Here is a 17,909-nt window from a genome sequence, read left to right as displayed (position 1 = left end):
ATATATTGACTAATAATAATATCCCAATGCTGTCATCTTCAACCTCCAATCGAAATCCCTTGATTTTTCTTCAAAAAATGTCATCTTCAAGATTTTCAACTTCTATAGTAAAATATTCTTAATGTATTCAATCCATCATTTTCAACCTCATTTTATCTTATTGTTATCCAAAATTCCATCATATAACTTGTTCAAAAATCTTATCTTATCTAATTATCAAGGTTTGAATCTTAAGGTTGATGATGAAGGTTAAATAAATAAATTTATCCAAGAAGTTAATGATGCCTGATTGTAGGAATTGTAGGAGGAAAATCAAGGGCTTTTGACTACAGGTTAACGATGATAGTATTTAAGTCATTTTACATTGATTTGTTAAAATAGACTAAGGTCAAGGGAATATGTCATAAAAAGCGTAAGGGTAATTCAAATATTCACTAAAATGTGGAGGCATGCATCCAAAATCCAAAGAGGACTGATAATCTGACTTAGGCACATGGCAACTCAATCAACTAACCTGACGTGACAGGCTCGGGAACCGTAGTCGTAATATAGAACTATGGTTCCCCATAAAAAGTTTTGTAACGATTTCTAAGCTTGGCATGTCAGGTAAGTTGATTGAGTATGTCACGTGTCTAAGTCAGATTATCACAACTCAAATCCAAATTACCCAAAATGGAAAGAAAATGCCTGATTTATGCACACCCTTCAGGTTTTGTTTAATACTAGAAATACCCTTGATTTTTTAATTGATGGCATACCCCTTGACCTAGATCTCCCCTGAAAGAGTAGAGTAAAATGCCTAAACACCCTCACCTTCAACTTCGAGTAAAAAACCACTTGATTTTCTCCCCAAAACTATTCATCTTCAACCTTAAGGTAAAGTTTTTTACTCTCAATCTTCATCCTTCAAACTTGCATAACAATGTAGGATTTTTGGAGAATTAGAGTGACAGATTTTCCTAAATTAGTTACCCTTAACATGTTGCCCAATCTACCTAAAAATTCTACTTACATCAACCTACAAATAAAAAGAATGAGATAAAAATTTTGGAAAGAAGAAAACAGTTGATTTTGGATAGAAAATTCAAGAGTTTTCTAAGGCGAAATCGAAACTATGGATCAAAGACGAGGATTAATAGGTTAAAAATAATTTCTTGTAAAGGTTTAAGAGGTAAAAGATGATGGATTTTGAGGGAGAAAAACCAAGGATTTTTAGGGTTAAAGACTTTGAAGATGACAGATTTTTGGGAAAAAAATTAAGGGGTTTTGGCTAGAGGTTATAAAAGACAATGGCATTTCAGTCATTTTAAGTTAGCCTCTCGTTTAAAACCTAGGTCAAGGGGGCATGTCAACAGTTTGAAAATGTAGGGGGGTATTTCAAATATTAAGCGAATCTAAGTTGGTGGGTCCCAACAATTCTCACACCCCACCGTTAGTCCGTTACCTGTCCTTCCAGCCTAGCAAAAGCATCGTGAGAGAATCTATGAACGGCTCATAAGCGTTGGATTCCAGATGCGTAACCGTTAACGTTTGAATTTTTCAAAGTTTTCAAAGCCACCCATCAAAATATAACCGTTAGGCGGCTTTCTCTATGTTCCAAAAGCTCACTATTGAAATAAAAAGACAGGGAAGAGAAAACAAAGCAACAAAAACAGGAGGAGAGGAGAAGCTCATTCTCCATTCTCACATTCTCTCTTTCTTTCTTCAAAATTCAGAATTTTTTCTACTGTTTTGTTTTTCTTCTTCAAATTCTTCACTGAAAAGCTTAGTTTCTTTTCTTTTCTTTCTTTTTTTCCTCCAAAACTTCACCAATCATGACTGTTGAAGTTAAATCTGAAGAAACCCAGATGACTGGAGTTTCTATTGTTGAGCCCATCAAAGCTTTCGAGAAGACGGATGACGTCGATGTAGCTGTCGTTTCTGTAGAGAACTCTGAAGAGAGGAAAGAAGAAAAACCCAAAACAGAAGAAGCAGAGGAGAAGAAGAGAAGTGAAGCTGAAGCTGTAGATGCATCGCCTTCTCCTGTCGTTGAGAAGAGTTCATCTTTCAAAGAAGAGAACAATGTTGGCTCTGATTTGAAAGATTATGAGAAGAAGGCCTTGAACGATCTGAAACTAAAGATTGAAGAGGCGATTCTCGCAAACAAGATCTTCGAGGAGAAAGAGAAAGAGAAGCTCCTAAAAGAAGAGGAAAAAGAAAAGGAAGAACAAACAAAAGAAGGCGGTGAAGAAACAGAGAAATCGTCCCCCGAAGTAGAGGAAAAGGAGAAACCCAATGAAGAAGACAAGGAAGAGAAGAAACCCAATGAAGGGGAAAAAGAAAAGGAAGAACAAACAAAAGAAGGTGGTGAAGAAACAGAGAAATCGTCCCCCGAAGTAGAGGAAAAGGAGAAACCCAATGAAGAAATTGATGAAAAATCGGGCAAAATCATTGACACGGATATCTCCCTTTGGGGTGTACCCCTTTTGCCTAGTAAAGGCAAACAGGGCATTGATGTCATCCTCTTGAAGTTCTTGAGAGCTAGGGAGTTCAAGGTCAATGAGGCGTTCGAAATGTTGGTGAACACCCTTAGATGGAGGAAAGAATTCAAGATCGATTCGATCTTGGATGAAGATTTAGGTTCCGAACTCAGTTCAGTGGCTTATATGGATGGTGTCGATTGTGAAGGACACCCCATTTGTTACAACATCTATGGGGTTTTCGAGAACGAGGAGCTTTACCAAAAGACTTTTGGGACTGAAGAGAAGCGGCAGCAATTCTTGAGGTGGAGGTTTCAATTGATGGAGAAGGGAATCCAAAAGATTGATTTCAAGCCAGGTTGTGTCTCTTCATTGCTCCAAATCAATGATCTCAAGAACTCTCCCGGACCATCGAAGAAGGAACTTAGGATCGCAACCAAGCAAGCTGTTGCGCTTCTTCAAGACAATTACCCCGAATTGGTCGCAAGAAATGTAAGAACTTTTGCCGATTCAATGCAAGTTTGTTTCTATTTTTCAAACTTTTCAGCTTTCAGGAGTGATCTATAAAATCAAATCAGAATTTACTAAAAAGTTTTATACTAAAATCCTTAAAAGAGAAATATTAGCTTTCATCCCAAGAAATATAAGAACTTTTATCAATTCGATGTGGGTTTCCTTCTATTTAACAAGCTTTTCATTTTTCATCAGGGATCCTATGATCGAACATTAGAATTTACAGATTTTTTTTCAAGACTAAACATCCTTCAAGAGAATTCTCAGATTTGGAATTAAATAGTTTCTATTGGATTAATTGTTTTAGTATCTAAATATTAACTTTTTTTGGAAGATCTGATCATAGGATGCTTTAGATTTTTTGTTTGTTTATTTATTTATTTTTTCTAGTCAGAAGATCTAAAACTTCTCCTCAGAAGTGAAATTGATGGGGTTACTGTGTTTTGCTTGTAGATCTTCATCAATGTTCCTTTTTGGTACTATGCCTTCAGTGCTCTTTTATCTCCTTTCTTAACCCAAAGGACCAAGAGCAAGTTTGTCTTCGCTCGCCCTTCCAAGGTCACCGAAACTCTTCTCAAGTAAGTAAAATCTTTCTTACGAAATTCATTGAGGATTCTAGTCCCCAATGATCCTAACTCGATAATTCATGACAGGTACATTCCTGTCCACGTAATCCCCATCCGGTATGGTGGCCTTAAAAGGGAGAATGATTTTGAATTCTCAGTTGAAGAATGTTGTGCTTCAGAGCTTTTTGTCAAGGCTGGATTAACTGAAACCGTTGAAATCCCTGCACCCGAGGTATGGTACCCCACACCCATCAAGAGAGAAATTTCGAACAAGTAGATTTAGGAATTCTTATCATATCTAATGAAGTTAGGGTTTTTCTTTTAATCCACTTGTGTAAAATATTTCAATCCAATGATTGAAATTAGATTAGATTTTTTTATTCTTTCAATTAAAACAATGACATTTTGGTAATTTAAATGATACAACGGTAGTTTGGATGTTCAGAGTGTAGACCGTCAACTGGACAAACATTGGTATGACGGTTTGACTGGGTCAACGAAAGTCTAGGGTGTAGACCTTATCTTGCATTTCTCAGGACGTGTTACTAAAATACCCAATTTTTTATGTTATATTAACAGGTTGGAACAACTCTCCTTTGGGATCTGACTGTTTTGGGCTGGGAGGTGAACTACAAGGAGGAATTCGTCCCTAGTGATGAGGGGTCTTACACGATCATCGTTCAAAAAGGGAAGAAGATTGGTTGGAATGAAGAGCCAATCCGCAACTCGTTCACCAATAAGGAGCCTGGGAAGGTTGTACTCACAATTGTGAATGGATCATTCAAGAAGAAGCGAGTGCTGTACCGATATAAAACCAAGAAAAGCTCCTCTTAAGGGAATAACTATATATGAAGTTCAATTGATTTGTTTGTTCAAAATCTATTCTTTCAATTTCAAAGGGTTGTGGGCTGCTCTGGTAGGAAAGAACATTAATTCTTTTAGCAGGATGTTGGTATTTATTCTTTGTTTGACTTCTTTTATTTGAAGCTTTGAAGTTTGTTTTCAATTACATTGTATTTTTAAGTAGAATTATTGATGTAAGGAATTTTTATATTTATTTATTTAATTATTTCCAAATACTTTGTGGTTTGCCTCAATCATTCAAAAAGCACCTTCACCAATTCATGGTTGCTCGAAGTTTTTTGGAGCCTAGAAAAAACTGCTGGAAATGGCCAAGTGAAACGCGATTTTTTTTCGGGATTCTTTTTTTTTACAGGGTTCTAACAAACTTTCATTGACCATTTGAAGTCATTTGCTTAGGCTTTGTTTGGATTGAGAGAAATGGAGAGAAGAGAAGAGAAAATAAATGAGTTTCTATCCATTTCTCCTGTTTGGATTGTTAAGGGGGGGGGCTGAGAAGAGAAAAGAATTGGAGAGAAAAAAAAAAGATGAGTTTTCTCTCCAAAAGTGGGAGAGAAGAGGAGATAAATGGAGAGAAACCCTTACAATTTGGATATTAAGGCCTCAAATAGTGGTAAGGCTCGAGGATTGGATGGTTTACCTGTTTGTTTCATAAGGAGTGCGATGAACTTATGCATGTATCTCACGAATTCCGTGAAATAGCTGTGAGGGTAAATGATCCAAAGACTTGTAGATCTCATTCCAAGAAAAAGTCATAGTTAAAGGAATATAGGGCATAGCTCATTGCATAGTGTGCCACACAACACTCCCATGTATTTTTTCTTCCTCTTCCTCTGCATTTTTTCCCAAATTTCTGATGATGCAAGCTGCATTATTTTAAGTTTTGATTACAATTTATTTGTTACAAAAAATTTCTCATTGATCATCTTTTGAACCATTCCCTAATTTATAGGAACAAAGATAAGGTTATCATTATTTTAAGTGCTTTCTGGTATAATTGCAGGGTCTTTCTCGGCTGCCCAAGTCTGTATAGCGTCTTGTGTCGATTTCTATTCCAGTATTGAGATGACATAAACTCATTTAAGGCTGTCCAAAAGCCTGGGGAGTTTGTGATCACACAAACTCATTTAACATTATTAAAATCATTAAAATAATTGCCCTTCCCACTGAATTGTCCATCTTCTTTTATATTTTCCATAAACGAAAGCATGTTAGTATTGGCTATCCATTATTTTATTTTCTTTACCAGATGCAGTCATCTCCCCTTCTAACTTTGGTTGAAAATGGAATTTGCAAGCTTTGGCAGAAAAAAAAAAAAAAAAAAGCAACCTAGTGTGTCAGTGGGTTAGAGACATGGAAAATGAGATTTTCTCGTTGGGAGCCAGCCCCTTTTCATGGTTAAATTTTCATCAATAATCATGTACACACGATGTATGCAAATTTTGTGTTTTTCTATCAATTACAGGGTGTAAAAACACCCAACAAATCATTTAATAATCTTTTACCATTTTTTATTTGGTATTTTCTTGAAATTTATGGATTATATTTAGAAGAATTTCTCATGTGGCAATTCTTCACCCACAATGAAAACTGTTTGAATCGAGTAACAACTGTTTGATTGGTTTGCAATAATTAAAACCATGGTCCCAAAGGGATTCCACATGGGAATACATGCTCATGTGTGAGGCTTAAATACAAAGACCAGCCTACATTTTTATTATAAATCCAGAATAACAATTTTTATATTATAAAATTCAGAAAAAAACGACAGCTATAAATAGTCGTATTTTGGAACTAGTTATTTTTTAACGACAGTCGTTTTTCTCAACTGCCAAACACAGTCATTTTTTTTGACATTTTTGGTCCGTCGCAACTTAAAACTGACTCCTTTTAAAATGGCTGCTCTTGCGACAGTTTGAGCAGTCATTTTTTGGCAAAATGATTGTCATGGGCAGTTGTTTTTGGCATCAAATGACGTAGTGAACCCCATTTGTGCCTTAAGTGCATCTGAAGAGGTCGCATAAGTGCTTCAAAAAGTAAGGAGTATCATGAATTTGAGTAGCAATCTCAGGGAATATGATCACCCTTAACCCCGCAATATCATTTATCTCAGTTGCCACCACCTCAAACTCTACGGTTGTTGGAGGATGATCATGTATTGCTTCGTACTCCTCTCCACTATCTGAGGGTACTTGAGGTCTCACCTCATTAAAACTGCTTGAAGAACTATCCTCAAGAGGAGTGACCTTCTTGTTTTTTACCCTTACCAGAAAACTCTTCTCTCAAAGCTTTGAAGATATTAAATCGGCCCATCTGAGGAGAAAAGAAAGCATGATAAGTGTTAAAAGCTAACCAAGATTCATATCCAAAAATCAAAAAATAAATCAAAAATTTTTCAAAATACCAAAATCCTATGCCTTAGCCAATTCATACCCCAAGCCATTTGCTCCAAATCCATAGCCACCCCGTTGAAGTATTTTGCCAAACACGTGGTGTGCTCGATATGAAATAACCATCCCAAGAGAATAAAAATCTCATCTAAGTGTTCCAAATCCCTACCTTAGCCTATCCAATAACCTATCCCCAAACCTCATCATTTTTTCAATCCATTTCATTGAGGTATTTCGTCAAACACATGGAGTGTCGAAATGAAATAGCCTCTCCAAAGTCATTAAATCATCTTCCAACCCATCATAATCCATCAACTGTCGAAATCCAAATCAATTTCAAAAAAATTCAATCCAACTCAAAAACACCAAATGTCCATGCCAATTGACCTAATTAAAACTCCAATCTCATGAATTCAAGGAATTAAATGACAAATTGAAGAAATTCGAAGATACCATGTACCTTATAAAGAAATTTGAGGTCCAAAGGCAAAGAATCAGATCAATTCGATCGCAAGTGATTGCGAACTTTCAAATCATCGTGAATCGGACGTGGCAAACAAAATCGGACTGAGGCTACTAACCACGAGTCAAGTACACACAATGGGTCAAGTACGAAAGCAAAAGTTCAAAAATCTATGGGTCGAAGTCCAGACAAGCTAAAGAGCAAATGAATTTGGTTTGCAAACAAATGAGCAAATGAGGGTGCAGTTCAATTTTAAAATAAATTGAAAAAGTTCTGGTGTGGAGATGACCCACGACCAAGAATTCAGCATGGCCGTACTTCACCAACGTAAAAAAAAAATTCAAAAAATTTAGAAAAATAGAAATAAATAAATTATCAAGATTAAAATTCAAAAAGAGCAAAAAAAGGGAAAAAAAAAACTCATAAAAAATTCATAAAAAAGAGTAAAAAGCTTAGAAAAGTCATAAAAATATATAAAGAGAATTTGTTTAATGAAGGGACATGCATCTTAAGGAGGAAAAATATCCCAGAAAGTTATTTCGGAGCACACAAAGGACAAAAGAACAATATAATCAAAAGCGAGAAATTTCTGAAGATGAATCGAGCATCATCTTGCCCACCTAAGATGTGACATAGTGGTAAGAGCTTGAGGGCCCCTAGGGGGTTCAAACCCAGGCCATCTTTTCAAAAATAAGATTCAAGTAAAATTGTATTCACCTTATAATTTATTTATGGATGTTCAATCATCGAAAAATACCTAAGTTAAATCCGGTCTTGGAAAGTTTTATTAACTTCAAATGCAAAGTCAACTTTTACCAAAGTGAACACATATTGAAATTTTTACTTTCAAATCATTTATTTTATCAAACAATTTCAAGAGCCCTCCATTGTGTCACGAAACTTGTTCTTTTCTAAAATTTCGAATGCCATACATCGAGTCAAGAAGCCTATAATTTTATATATAATCCCTATCAGACCTAGAACTTGGAAGAATTGACTTTTTATTTTAATAGATTCAATCTGAGTTCACTAAAGTAAGATGCAAACAAGTAAGTAGGCTCGAATTCGACAAGACAAAAAGGAGTTTGAGTCTACGTTTTTGTAATTCGTTACACTCGATTCTCACAAAGAATAGTAGTTGTAGACACCCCATTTTTGCCTAGGCCAAGTCCAAGAGCACCAAAAACCTTTTAAGAAAGGGCTTGACTCAAATGTATTTCAAGAGGATTCAAAAACCCAAGTTTCAAGTAGCCATAAAGCCTGAATGCCATTTTTTAGACTTTGAAATTAAGCCTGGCCGTACCTCACCCTTGGCCAAGCTTAACTTTAAGCCTAGTCATACATCAACCTTGGCCAAGTTTATTTTTTGTCTAGCCAGGAGTAATTTTTACTTGGTCCAAGGGTGACTCACAGTCAGGCTTAGTTTTATTCAAGCCTTGGTTCAGCCAAATCCAATTTTATTAGATGATTACAAGCCTATGTGAACTCGAATTTTATTAGGGATAAATATCCTTTAAACCCCCTCCTTAAATGAATTTTCCCCTAAGAAATCCTTCTATTTTACTCTTTTACCCTTCTTTCATCTCGTCAATAATCCTACCACTTAGGTTTTTTTTTTTTTTGTAATTCTCATATTCTTCCAACAAACACCCTTGGTCAAATTAGTCCCACATGAGTGTAATTACTACCCTAACCCCATCTTATTTTTATCAGAGATAGGTAGATTATCTTTGTGCGCCCCCTACCCCCAAGCTTATCCTCAATCCTAGAAGGTTCAATGTAAATTAACCAAGTTCAAGAGGTTTTGACAATTTTTTCCAATCATAGAATTCTCTAAAACTTACGAGCAAAGACTTTCTCAGCTCTAGGTTGTTAAAGAGTTAGTTAGGCTAGATGACCTCAATGTCCAAAATCCAAATCCATATTTACATGTTATCTAATTTAATTCCTTCTTGATTGACTTAAAACTAATGACGTAGGACTTTTCTACCTCCCTTAAAGAATTCTCTAGAAATTATAACTTTTTACAATCCAATCTTCTTGATCATCATGTTTTGTGAGACCTATAGATGAGAGAAAGACCATCAAAGCCAATGAGAGGAAAGGTAATTTGAAATTTTTATAGAGGTTTTGTTGAGAATATTGAAAACCTTAGGATTTATGACAAGTTTATCCCAAGAATCTCCTAAAACCCTATAAAAAAGACTCTCATCCAAAACAAATGGAGAAAGAGCTCAAGTGATACAAAATTTTATCCAAATCTATCTTCAAAGCCCTTTAACCTATTAAAACTATGTCCAAATCCTTTCCCAAACACCTAAGAAGTTATAACAAAAAACAAAGACCAAGGTGGGGTTTAGTTGTGATTTTTTAGGTATTTCCTATATAATCTCTTTCTCAACCTCCCTCTTTTATCTATTCTCATTTTTTACATTTAAGTAAGGCCGCTTTCATGCTATCTTAGCTTGTAGCAATGTAGATCTTAGTTTGCTTTAATGAAGCTTGGAGGTAGAGAGTAAAACCTCTTAAAGGTAATCTCATCCTATAAGCTCTATAATAGCATTAAAGTAATTGATCTTTTTTATTTATTTACTTTTCTAGCAAGCTTTAAATTCCTAGATCAGGTTGTCTTTACTTTCCTTGCAAATTTAAGTTCCTAGAATAAAGATTTTCCTATTTTCTTTCCTAATGGTTTAAGAGCTAGAGAATAATCCCTTCTTAGAAGTAATCTTCTCTTTCTAAGTCCATTACATGCATACATTATGTGCATACACATCATAATATTTTTTTCTCTAAAATAGCTAAAGGTCAAAGGTGGGGATCTACCTAGATCTACACCTAACTCTCTAAGCTAACAAAAAATAATCTCAAAGATGACACTTCTCATACATAAGGTCCCTAGTCTTTACATGGTGGAGTCCAACTTATGGACACCTCATACAAGCTAAAACCAACAATAAAATGCTCGTAAGTGAGTACATAACCATCTAAAAGAACCTTGGAATCCTAGAAGGTGAAATCCATATGGACTCCTACTAAAATCCTGAGCTCATAAAAATTTTAAGCAGCACCTTCTTTCATTTTTAGCTTGCTCATTGTCTTAATTTGTTCATTTTTTTAAATTAGACTATAATCGATTTTTCTTAATTCCTCTCCATAACTCCCTCTACTTTCAAAAATAAAAAAGAGTCTTCTAATCTTTACCTATGATCGTATATTAGTAACCATCTTAGGATGGGATGGACAAGTGCCTAACACCTTCATTGTCCCTCAATCGAACCTCTTTACCTTAGATTATTTAGGTAGACATTTTCTCCTTATCTTTGGATATGTAAAGCACTACAAATAAAAAATATATAATTTTAAAAAATCTTTTATAGTATTCATTCATACTTTACTTGAATGGTGGCGACTCCTAAACCCATGTAGATGAGTTCAAACATTTACAAATGTTACGAAGCCCACGTATCTACAGAGGTCAAGTACTTAGTGGTTAGAGAGAGAGAGTCATGAAATAATTAGTGTCAATTGAGAATATCAGTACTACTCAAATGATAGTAAATCCATTGACAAAGAGGTTATCAACAAAAGCTTACAACATGTTATGAAGATGGGTCTTTGGAGAAATCTCTTATGTATCTGTAGTAGGTTGTTTCGAAGTAATTATGTAATTGACATTAACATTAGTACTAAATAAATTTTATTTCTACTTATTTTCTATTTCCATTTATGTTATGATCATATTTTATTTTGGTTTTAAGTAATATAAGAAATGTCTTGATAAGACAAATTACAAAGGCACAATTAAAAATTATATTAGAAAGGGTTTTAATGGTATGGTACATGGAAAGATGTATGGTATAGATGAAATACAACCACCATGGCTCATATTAGTATACAATTGAAATATAGTATTATAATATTTAATTGAATATTGGGATTATTGACAAGATTTCAAAATTCGTGGTCACATGTAAAAATGTTTTGGTTATAGAATCCTAAATTAAATCTTTTTCTAAAGTAAATTTTTTTGTAAAAGAAAATTTTATTTTAACACAATCAATCTAATGGATCAAGTGGGAGAATGTTAGAACATAATAATCGTGTGGCCAATTGACCTTCATGTTTTGAGTTTTTAACTTACACAAGAATTCTATCAATTAAAAAAAAATCAATAATTAATGATATCTCCAAATATATTAGAAATAAGAGTACTTTTTAAGTCTTAAAAGGAAACCTTGATGGATAGGAATCATATTAAAAGATGATCTATATGTCATTTATTCACATCTATTTAAGTGAATCAGCACCCCATAATAGACAAGCAAAAAACGTGAATACAAAGAAGAGATATAGTATTTTGAATCATGGTGATTTTCATCAATCACTAAAGCCCTACGTCGAATCAATATAAAAAAGGAAGAGAAGATGATCCTGAAAATTAGAGAATGATCGAGGATTTACGCACATCGGATCATAAGCACATGGATTGAGAAAAGGACACCTCCAGCATATGGTTTATCGATTTAACTTATGACACAAAGTAAGTACCTTAACCTTTAATCTTTAAAAACATGAATAGGTTTCTTGAGATATGTACATGATTTTTTATTTTGGAAAATTATAGACTAATAGTTATGTGGATAAAGATTTATTATGAATTAAATCTCACACTGACAAAAACACCTCTTTGGACCCAAGAAATGATCTCCACCCTTCGATCGATTCCTCTGTACAATAATACCATTGTACACGAATATACACTTTTTTCTACCATCAGATTCGATTTTCTCCACTTTAGCTATGTATGAGGATTTCGATGGGTCTGGAGATCTCATGAGCATAGTTACAAAGTCGAAGTATGGGTTTAAAATGGCAAGGAAAACTTCAAAAAAAAAAAAAAAAACGTTCAAAACGGGAAAAAAAATTATAAAAATATATATGAAAAGTTATGAAATATATATATATATATATCTAATGAAAATTCATAAAATCAAGCTATTATCATCAAATCCCATATATTTACATATATGAATTACAAAATTCTATTATGTATCAAATCCCACATTTCAAGAATGTTTACATTTTTGGTCATGTGAAAAAAATGAGATAAAAAGGGGAAAAAAACGACAAATTTTGTTAGGAATTAAAAAGTCACATTTTTTTATTGGTTTAATCATCAGGGATGCAAGTCACGTTTTAAATGCATTTTTTTTCAAAAAAAAACATCGATTTTTGTTACTATGTTCATGAGAACACAGTTGTTGGCTGTGATAAAAAATGGTGTGTAGATTAAGGGGATACAACGCCCATATGTCACGGTCGTATTCTTTCGAAGCGAAGTCGTGCGGCGCAAGGGGATCAAATCCACTTGCAAGCCTGTAAAATGATCGTACTCTAGGTGACAGATGTTATAGCCGTCACACTGTGGCACAAGGGAGAATTGTGTAGTTAAATTGGTTAGATTCCTTACCTTTAGTGATTTTATTAGTGCCTTTAATGGCATAGGAGTCTAGGGTTTATGTTGGTATTAAAGCTTTCTTGGAGAGAGAGAGAAACTTATGGTAATCTCGATCACTATTTTGCGGTTTATGAAATTAAATGATTTTTTTGGTTTTATTTCTTTGGGATTACTTATTGAGAAAATTACTTAAAAAACCTGGTCGAGGGGCTTCTTTCTAATTAGTCCCTAAGTTTTTTTGGTGATCTCTTAATAGTCCATTTATTAATTTTTCTTTTCTTATAGACCTCTCTCATGTTGTAAAGTTTTTGAAATACTAGAACTACTATTTTTCTTATCTTCTTTACATAATTAGGTTTTTCAACAACAATTATGATCATTTTCGAAGATTTCTTATCGTGAACAACGAATGAAGAATGATATATTTTTAATTTTGAATATTTAGATTTTCTTATTTATTTCAACAATTTATAAACAAAAAAAAAGTAACAAAAAAGTTAAAATTCTAAAATTTTAGATTTGAGTGTCCATTTTGAAATTATGATATATGCATTTTAAATATTTTAAGAAGATTTTCCCAGTATAGAAATTGAAAATACAAATAAATAAAAAAAGAAAATATGGATCACATTCATCATGTCATGTTCACCATTTTTTTTATTTATTATCGAACTCAGCACTTATTGTTGAGATCATCGCTTTTTATTGTGAAGTTCAATATTTTATTGTTGAGCTAATCATTTAGTGTCAAGTTCATCACTTTTTATTCTTGAGTTCAACATTTTTATTGTCTAACTCATCATTTTTTATTATCAAGTCCAACGGTAATTAATCATGATTTAAAAGCGTTGAATTCATCGATATTTATTATTGAACTCATCGATTATTCATCCTTCACTCTCAAAATCTTGTTTTCTTCAACATTAAATCTAAAGAACAAGATAGGATTTTTTAAGGAGGTTGAAGATAATGGATTTTGATAAGAAAACGAAAAAAATCATTGATATATTCTCAAAAAATTTTCCAATTTTCGAAACATTCCTGAATTTATCTAAATTAATTGAAATGAGCCCTCACGGAATAAATACCGGATCCAAATTTTGATACTATGGTGACAAGGCTCTCTCATTTGGTAATCTATCTGATCATTTTCTGATCAACCATATTTTGATCTGACCATTCAATGAATCATACATTGGAAAAGAATGAATCTTGACCATTCAATGGTAGATGGTGATGCAGTTTATTTAATGAAGCATATCCCAAAATTGGACCAATCGGACTATTCAGACCATTAGATGTATAGTTAAATAATGAAAAGCGATGTTTGCAAAAGTTCGCATCCTTGATCACACAATCAATCACAAAACTCTTGGCTTCTCCTTGAACACTAAAACCATCCAAAATAAAATTTTCAAATCTCATGATTTGGTCTGTATTAGTTGATCAGAAATTTTTCAATCCGTATTATTAGGTCCGTGGTCCACTCAGTTAGCTTACCTACACGTATTGACAACACAGTCAACCTTTTCTTGTACATCAAGGTTTTTCTTTCTTCTCTTTAAAGGACTACATTGTTTTTTTTTTTTTTTCTTTTAACCGAGTGTCCAGCCAGTTTGCACGCACCACAACTAATCTCGGGGAGTACTATCACAATAACCCACCATCATAGTCCCTCAGTTAAATCATGAGAAAAATCCAAAAGAAAATTTGAAGTCGTGACGTGCGCCTAACCCATACTTCACGTGCTCACCCTTACCACTGAGGCAACCCATGGGTGGGTTAAAAGACTACATTGTTTAGTCCCACAACAGCCAAAAGCAAAACTTCTACTTCTTTATAATATGGGTTTTGAGTCCTTTTGATCTTCGAGCTTGTAACCCGAGTGGGGGAATTAAGGTGATTGGATTATGAGCTAGTTGACTATGTCTATGGCCAAAGCTAGAGTCAAACAGTTTGACTTTTTTTATCACCACCATTGGATCTTTTGGCATTTATCTATGGCGGTCATTGATGCATATGTGGGTTACCTTTATGGCTAAATCAAGCTAAGGGTTAGGTAAGATTTGTGTGTGGCGGTGGGGCACATTATCAAAGCAGGACACTCTTGAAACAAAAGTGCCACTGACTTCATGGTTTTAAAACTCGTCTTCAACCACGTTATGAATGTTCACAGTGTCACAACATTAGGGCTGCAACTGTTAAAATAAATGTTAATTAATATTTATTTAGAATTGATTCAAATAAAATTAATCTAATTTACTTTAAAAAATTATTTTATGATTGATGTATTTTTTTGTTAAATTAAAAGTAAGTATTTTTTTTTTTTAGAATATTTCTATTGGTTGATATCTTTTCACATGAATTGAAAATTGTAAAAATACTTTTTGACTTTTTTTTTTAAAAATAATTTGTAAATCTCACATTATATTTTAAATTTTTTAAAAGAATTTTTAAATCTATAAATAAGAATTTATTCTCAACTCTTTATTCAATTCAAAGACTTTCTCCTTGAGAGCTCCGAATGACTTTTAACTATATGAAAATTTTAATAATTATTTTTTATTTTATATATATATATATAAAAGAAAGAAGAGAGAGAGAGAAAAAAAATTCAAAGAGGAGGGGCGACGTCCAAATTTTGCTAGGCTCCAAAACCGAACCAAAAGGTGTCAAAGGGGCCTATAAGATGCTTAACGGACTCTCTAATCCGAATAAGTGCCTAGTGATTCCAATGGGTTTAATACTTATTGAGTTTCTCAATCCATTTACGAATGGATGTGATTTTTGAAATTGTTCTCTATTTATATAAATCAATTCTGTTAAAACAATATACAATAATAAATGTAATTTTAATTCTAAGTTTCTACAAAAATGGCATTCGTGTATCCGAGATACTATATAACATATTTTCTCAAAATAATGCAAATTTTGAGGAAATATACAACTATGATAAAACTGGACTCTGTTGTATCTTGAAGATAAGTTCTTCGCCAACAACACATCTGCATCTTTATGTTCAATCAAAGTGGGGGCGTCTGTTGTCTATAAGACAATGTAAATTACTACGTGTCTCAGAGCAATTTCTTTTTTATTTTCAAATTATTTTTCTCAACAACACCTTTGGTGGGGATGAACCTGCTAACTTACTAATGGTAAGTGCTTATATAAACAAAAGTGCTATTAAAATTTACACATAAAATGATAAGCAAATTTAGAAAAGATGAAGAAAATGATGATTAACTAAAAATATCATCTTAATTCATTTATTGTTTGACGTAATTTCTAACAAGACAAACATTTACATTGTATGTCAATATAGATTTACATAAACAAAAGCATTTATATCAAAGTAATTTTTTATTTTATGAAAATAATCACACATTAATTTTGATATGTGTATATAGAGAAACTTTAGTATTCATAACAAATGAATACGAAAGAAACTAAGATATATTAAGGAATTTTTTTTAAATTATTGTCATTAAATTGGGATTCGGACAAATCGGGTTGCTAGAACCCAACCCAATTTGAGTCGGGCATTTATTTTTGTTGCCCGAACCCAAACTAAATCTGCCCAGACCTGACCTAAGGACAGGCTTGGCACGCCCGAGTTGCAGCTCTAGTCAACATTCACATCATCTCACGAGATATATCAGACACTATTATGAAAACTCGGCCAAAGAAACTTGGATTTTGTAGATTTTGATCAACAGAAAAATATTCACATAAAAAATATATATATATGACGGGCATGTCAAAATTATTCATTAATTTTAGTTAGGGTATTGTCCTATGGATTTTGGTGATTTTTGAGATTCACTGCATTTATAAATTGATGACATCACCCATAACAACTGTCATCTATATGAGATTAATGTATCATAATCAAAATATCCTAAATCTTCAATGTCTTGCCAAAATACCTTAAGACTTTGGCGAGAAGATTCAAAGAAAATAGATAAAGATTTACTCTATTAATTGAAAATAATAATTTTGGAGGTTTAAGGAGAAAAAAGGGGAAAAAAACAAAAAAAGATTTTACTCTTAACAAATATTAAAGAGGCGAATGCTTTGGAAAGAGATCGAAGATAAGGATAGTTTGTCATTTTAAACAAGTCTCTCTCTCTCTCTCTCTCAGAGATCACAATTCAAAGGATAAGCGCGTTATTTCACAGAATTTTTCCAAAATTAACCTCATTTCCGCAGCCATTAATAGAGCAGTCATTAGTCGAATTTGGTAATTTCACTATTAAGCGCGTTATTTCACTGAATTTTTCCAAAATTAACCTTATTTCCACAGCCATTAATAGAGCAGTCATTAGTATAATTTGGTAATTTCACTATTTTTTGGGTGACTGGGGATATGAAGATAAACCAAGTGGGGGGGCTCATCACATCTAAAGATCATTTTAAATCTATCAATTATTCATTAATTCATTGATTTTCTAAAACCCCAACAATTCAGTTGGAGGGAAGGGCAAAAGATGAAAAACCTCACACTTCAAAGGGGTCGACCATCGTCGAGCTATATGTTGCAGTTCAACAAGTTTTGATAGTGCGATATGGATTCACCTTTACCTACTAATTAGCAATTACTAACAACTAACGCTGGAAATTACTACTAATGCACCTTGACTTTTTATTCTCCATTTGTTGGGCTGAAGCCGAACCTGATGCGCTTTGAAAAGTGCTAGCTTGTTTGGTTCAAATCCCGCCTTCACTTACTAACCATGGTTTTTAAACTCGTCTGAGACCGAGATATATCGCCCAAGTTAACTCGGTATCAGAGCTGAACGAGACCAACTTACAAAGTCATTTTTTGACCGAGATTTAAGTCAACAGTTCAATTTATTGATTTGTCTCACGAGACATCTCAAACGTATTGAAAAACTTGTCCGAGATGACTCAGTATCGGAGCTGAACGAGATGAGACGAAATACCGAGTTTAAAAACCATGCTACTAACCACTAAACACAAAACACTAAACTGTCTGCTTATTTGAAAAGAGAGATTTTATTGCCACACCAACTTTTGCTAACACCACCCCATTCATATGTAAATCATCAGTAGTAGCACACATCTTGGGGGTAGCATTATTAGAAGTTGGTGTGGCAATAGAAACTCTCTTCCAAACAAAAAGTTGTAGCAGTTTTGGGCCAAATGAATGGTTGGTTGCATGGAAAGAGCCACAAC

General features: G+C 33.5%; 1 protein-coding gene across 1 annotated transcript; it reads left to right on the top strand.

Annotated features, from left to right (window-relative positions):
- Positions 1-1,621: 1,621 nt before the first annotated feature.
- Positions 1,622-4,617, top strand: LOC147388146 (Sec14p-like phosphatidylinositol transfer family protein). Its single transcript, XM_086421501.1, has 4 exons — positions 1,622-2,951; positions 3,426-3,550; positions 3,626-3,770; positions 4,118-4,617. Exons 1-4 carry the CDS (start codon positions 1,815-1,817, stop codon positions 4,370-4,372), a joined length of 1,662 nt encoding a protein of 553 aa, XP_086277627.1. The 5' UTR covers positions 1,622-1,814; the 3' UTR covers positions 4,373-4,617.
- The last annotated feature ends 13,292 nt before the right edge of the window (positions 4,618-17,909 follow it).

This window comes from Akebia trifoliata, chromosome 13, assembly GCF_017979445.1.
Source record: "Akebia trifoliata isolate Shusen 1 chromosome 13, ASM1797944v1, whole genome shotgun sequence".
Lineage (NCBI taxonomy): Eukaryota > Viridiplantae > Streptophyta > Magnoliopsida > Ranunculales > Lardizabalaceae > Akebia > Akebia trifoliata.
The sequence above is the reverse complement of the archived record's forward strand: the minus strand, read 5'-3'. Positions and strand labels throughout refer to the sequence as shown.

Bases quoted from the DNA above. Each gene is read 5' to 3' on its own strand.
- LOC147388146 (XM_086421501.1), top strand. From the start codon at position 1,815: ATGACTGTTGAAGTTAAATCTGAAGAAACCCAGATGACTGGAGTTTCT. The intron at 3,551-3,625 runs GTAAGTAAAATC...AATTCATGACAG, and splicing joins GTCACCGAAACTCTTCTCAA to GTACATTCCTGTCCACGTAA. The intron at 3,771-4,117 runs GTATGGTACCCC...TTATATTAACAG, and splicing joins TTGAAATCCCTGCACCCGAG to GTTGGAACAACTCTCCTTTG.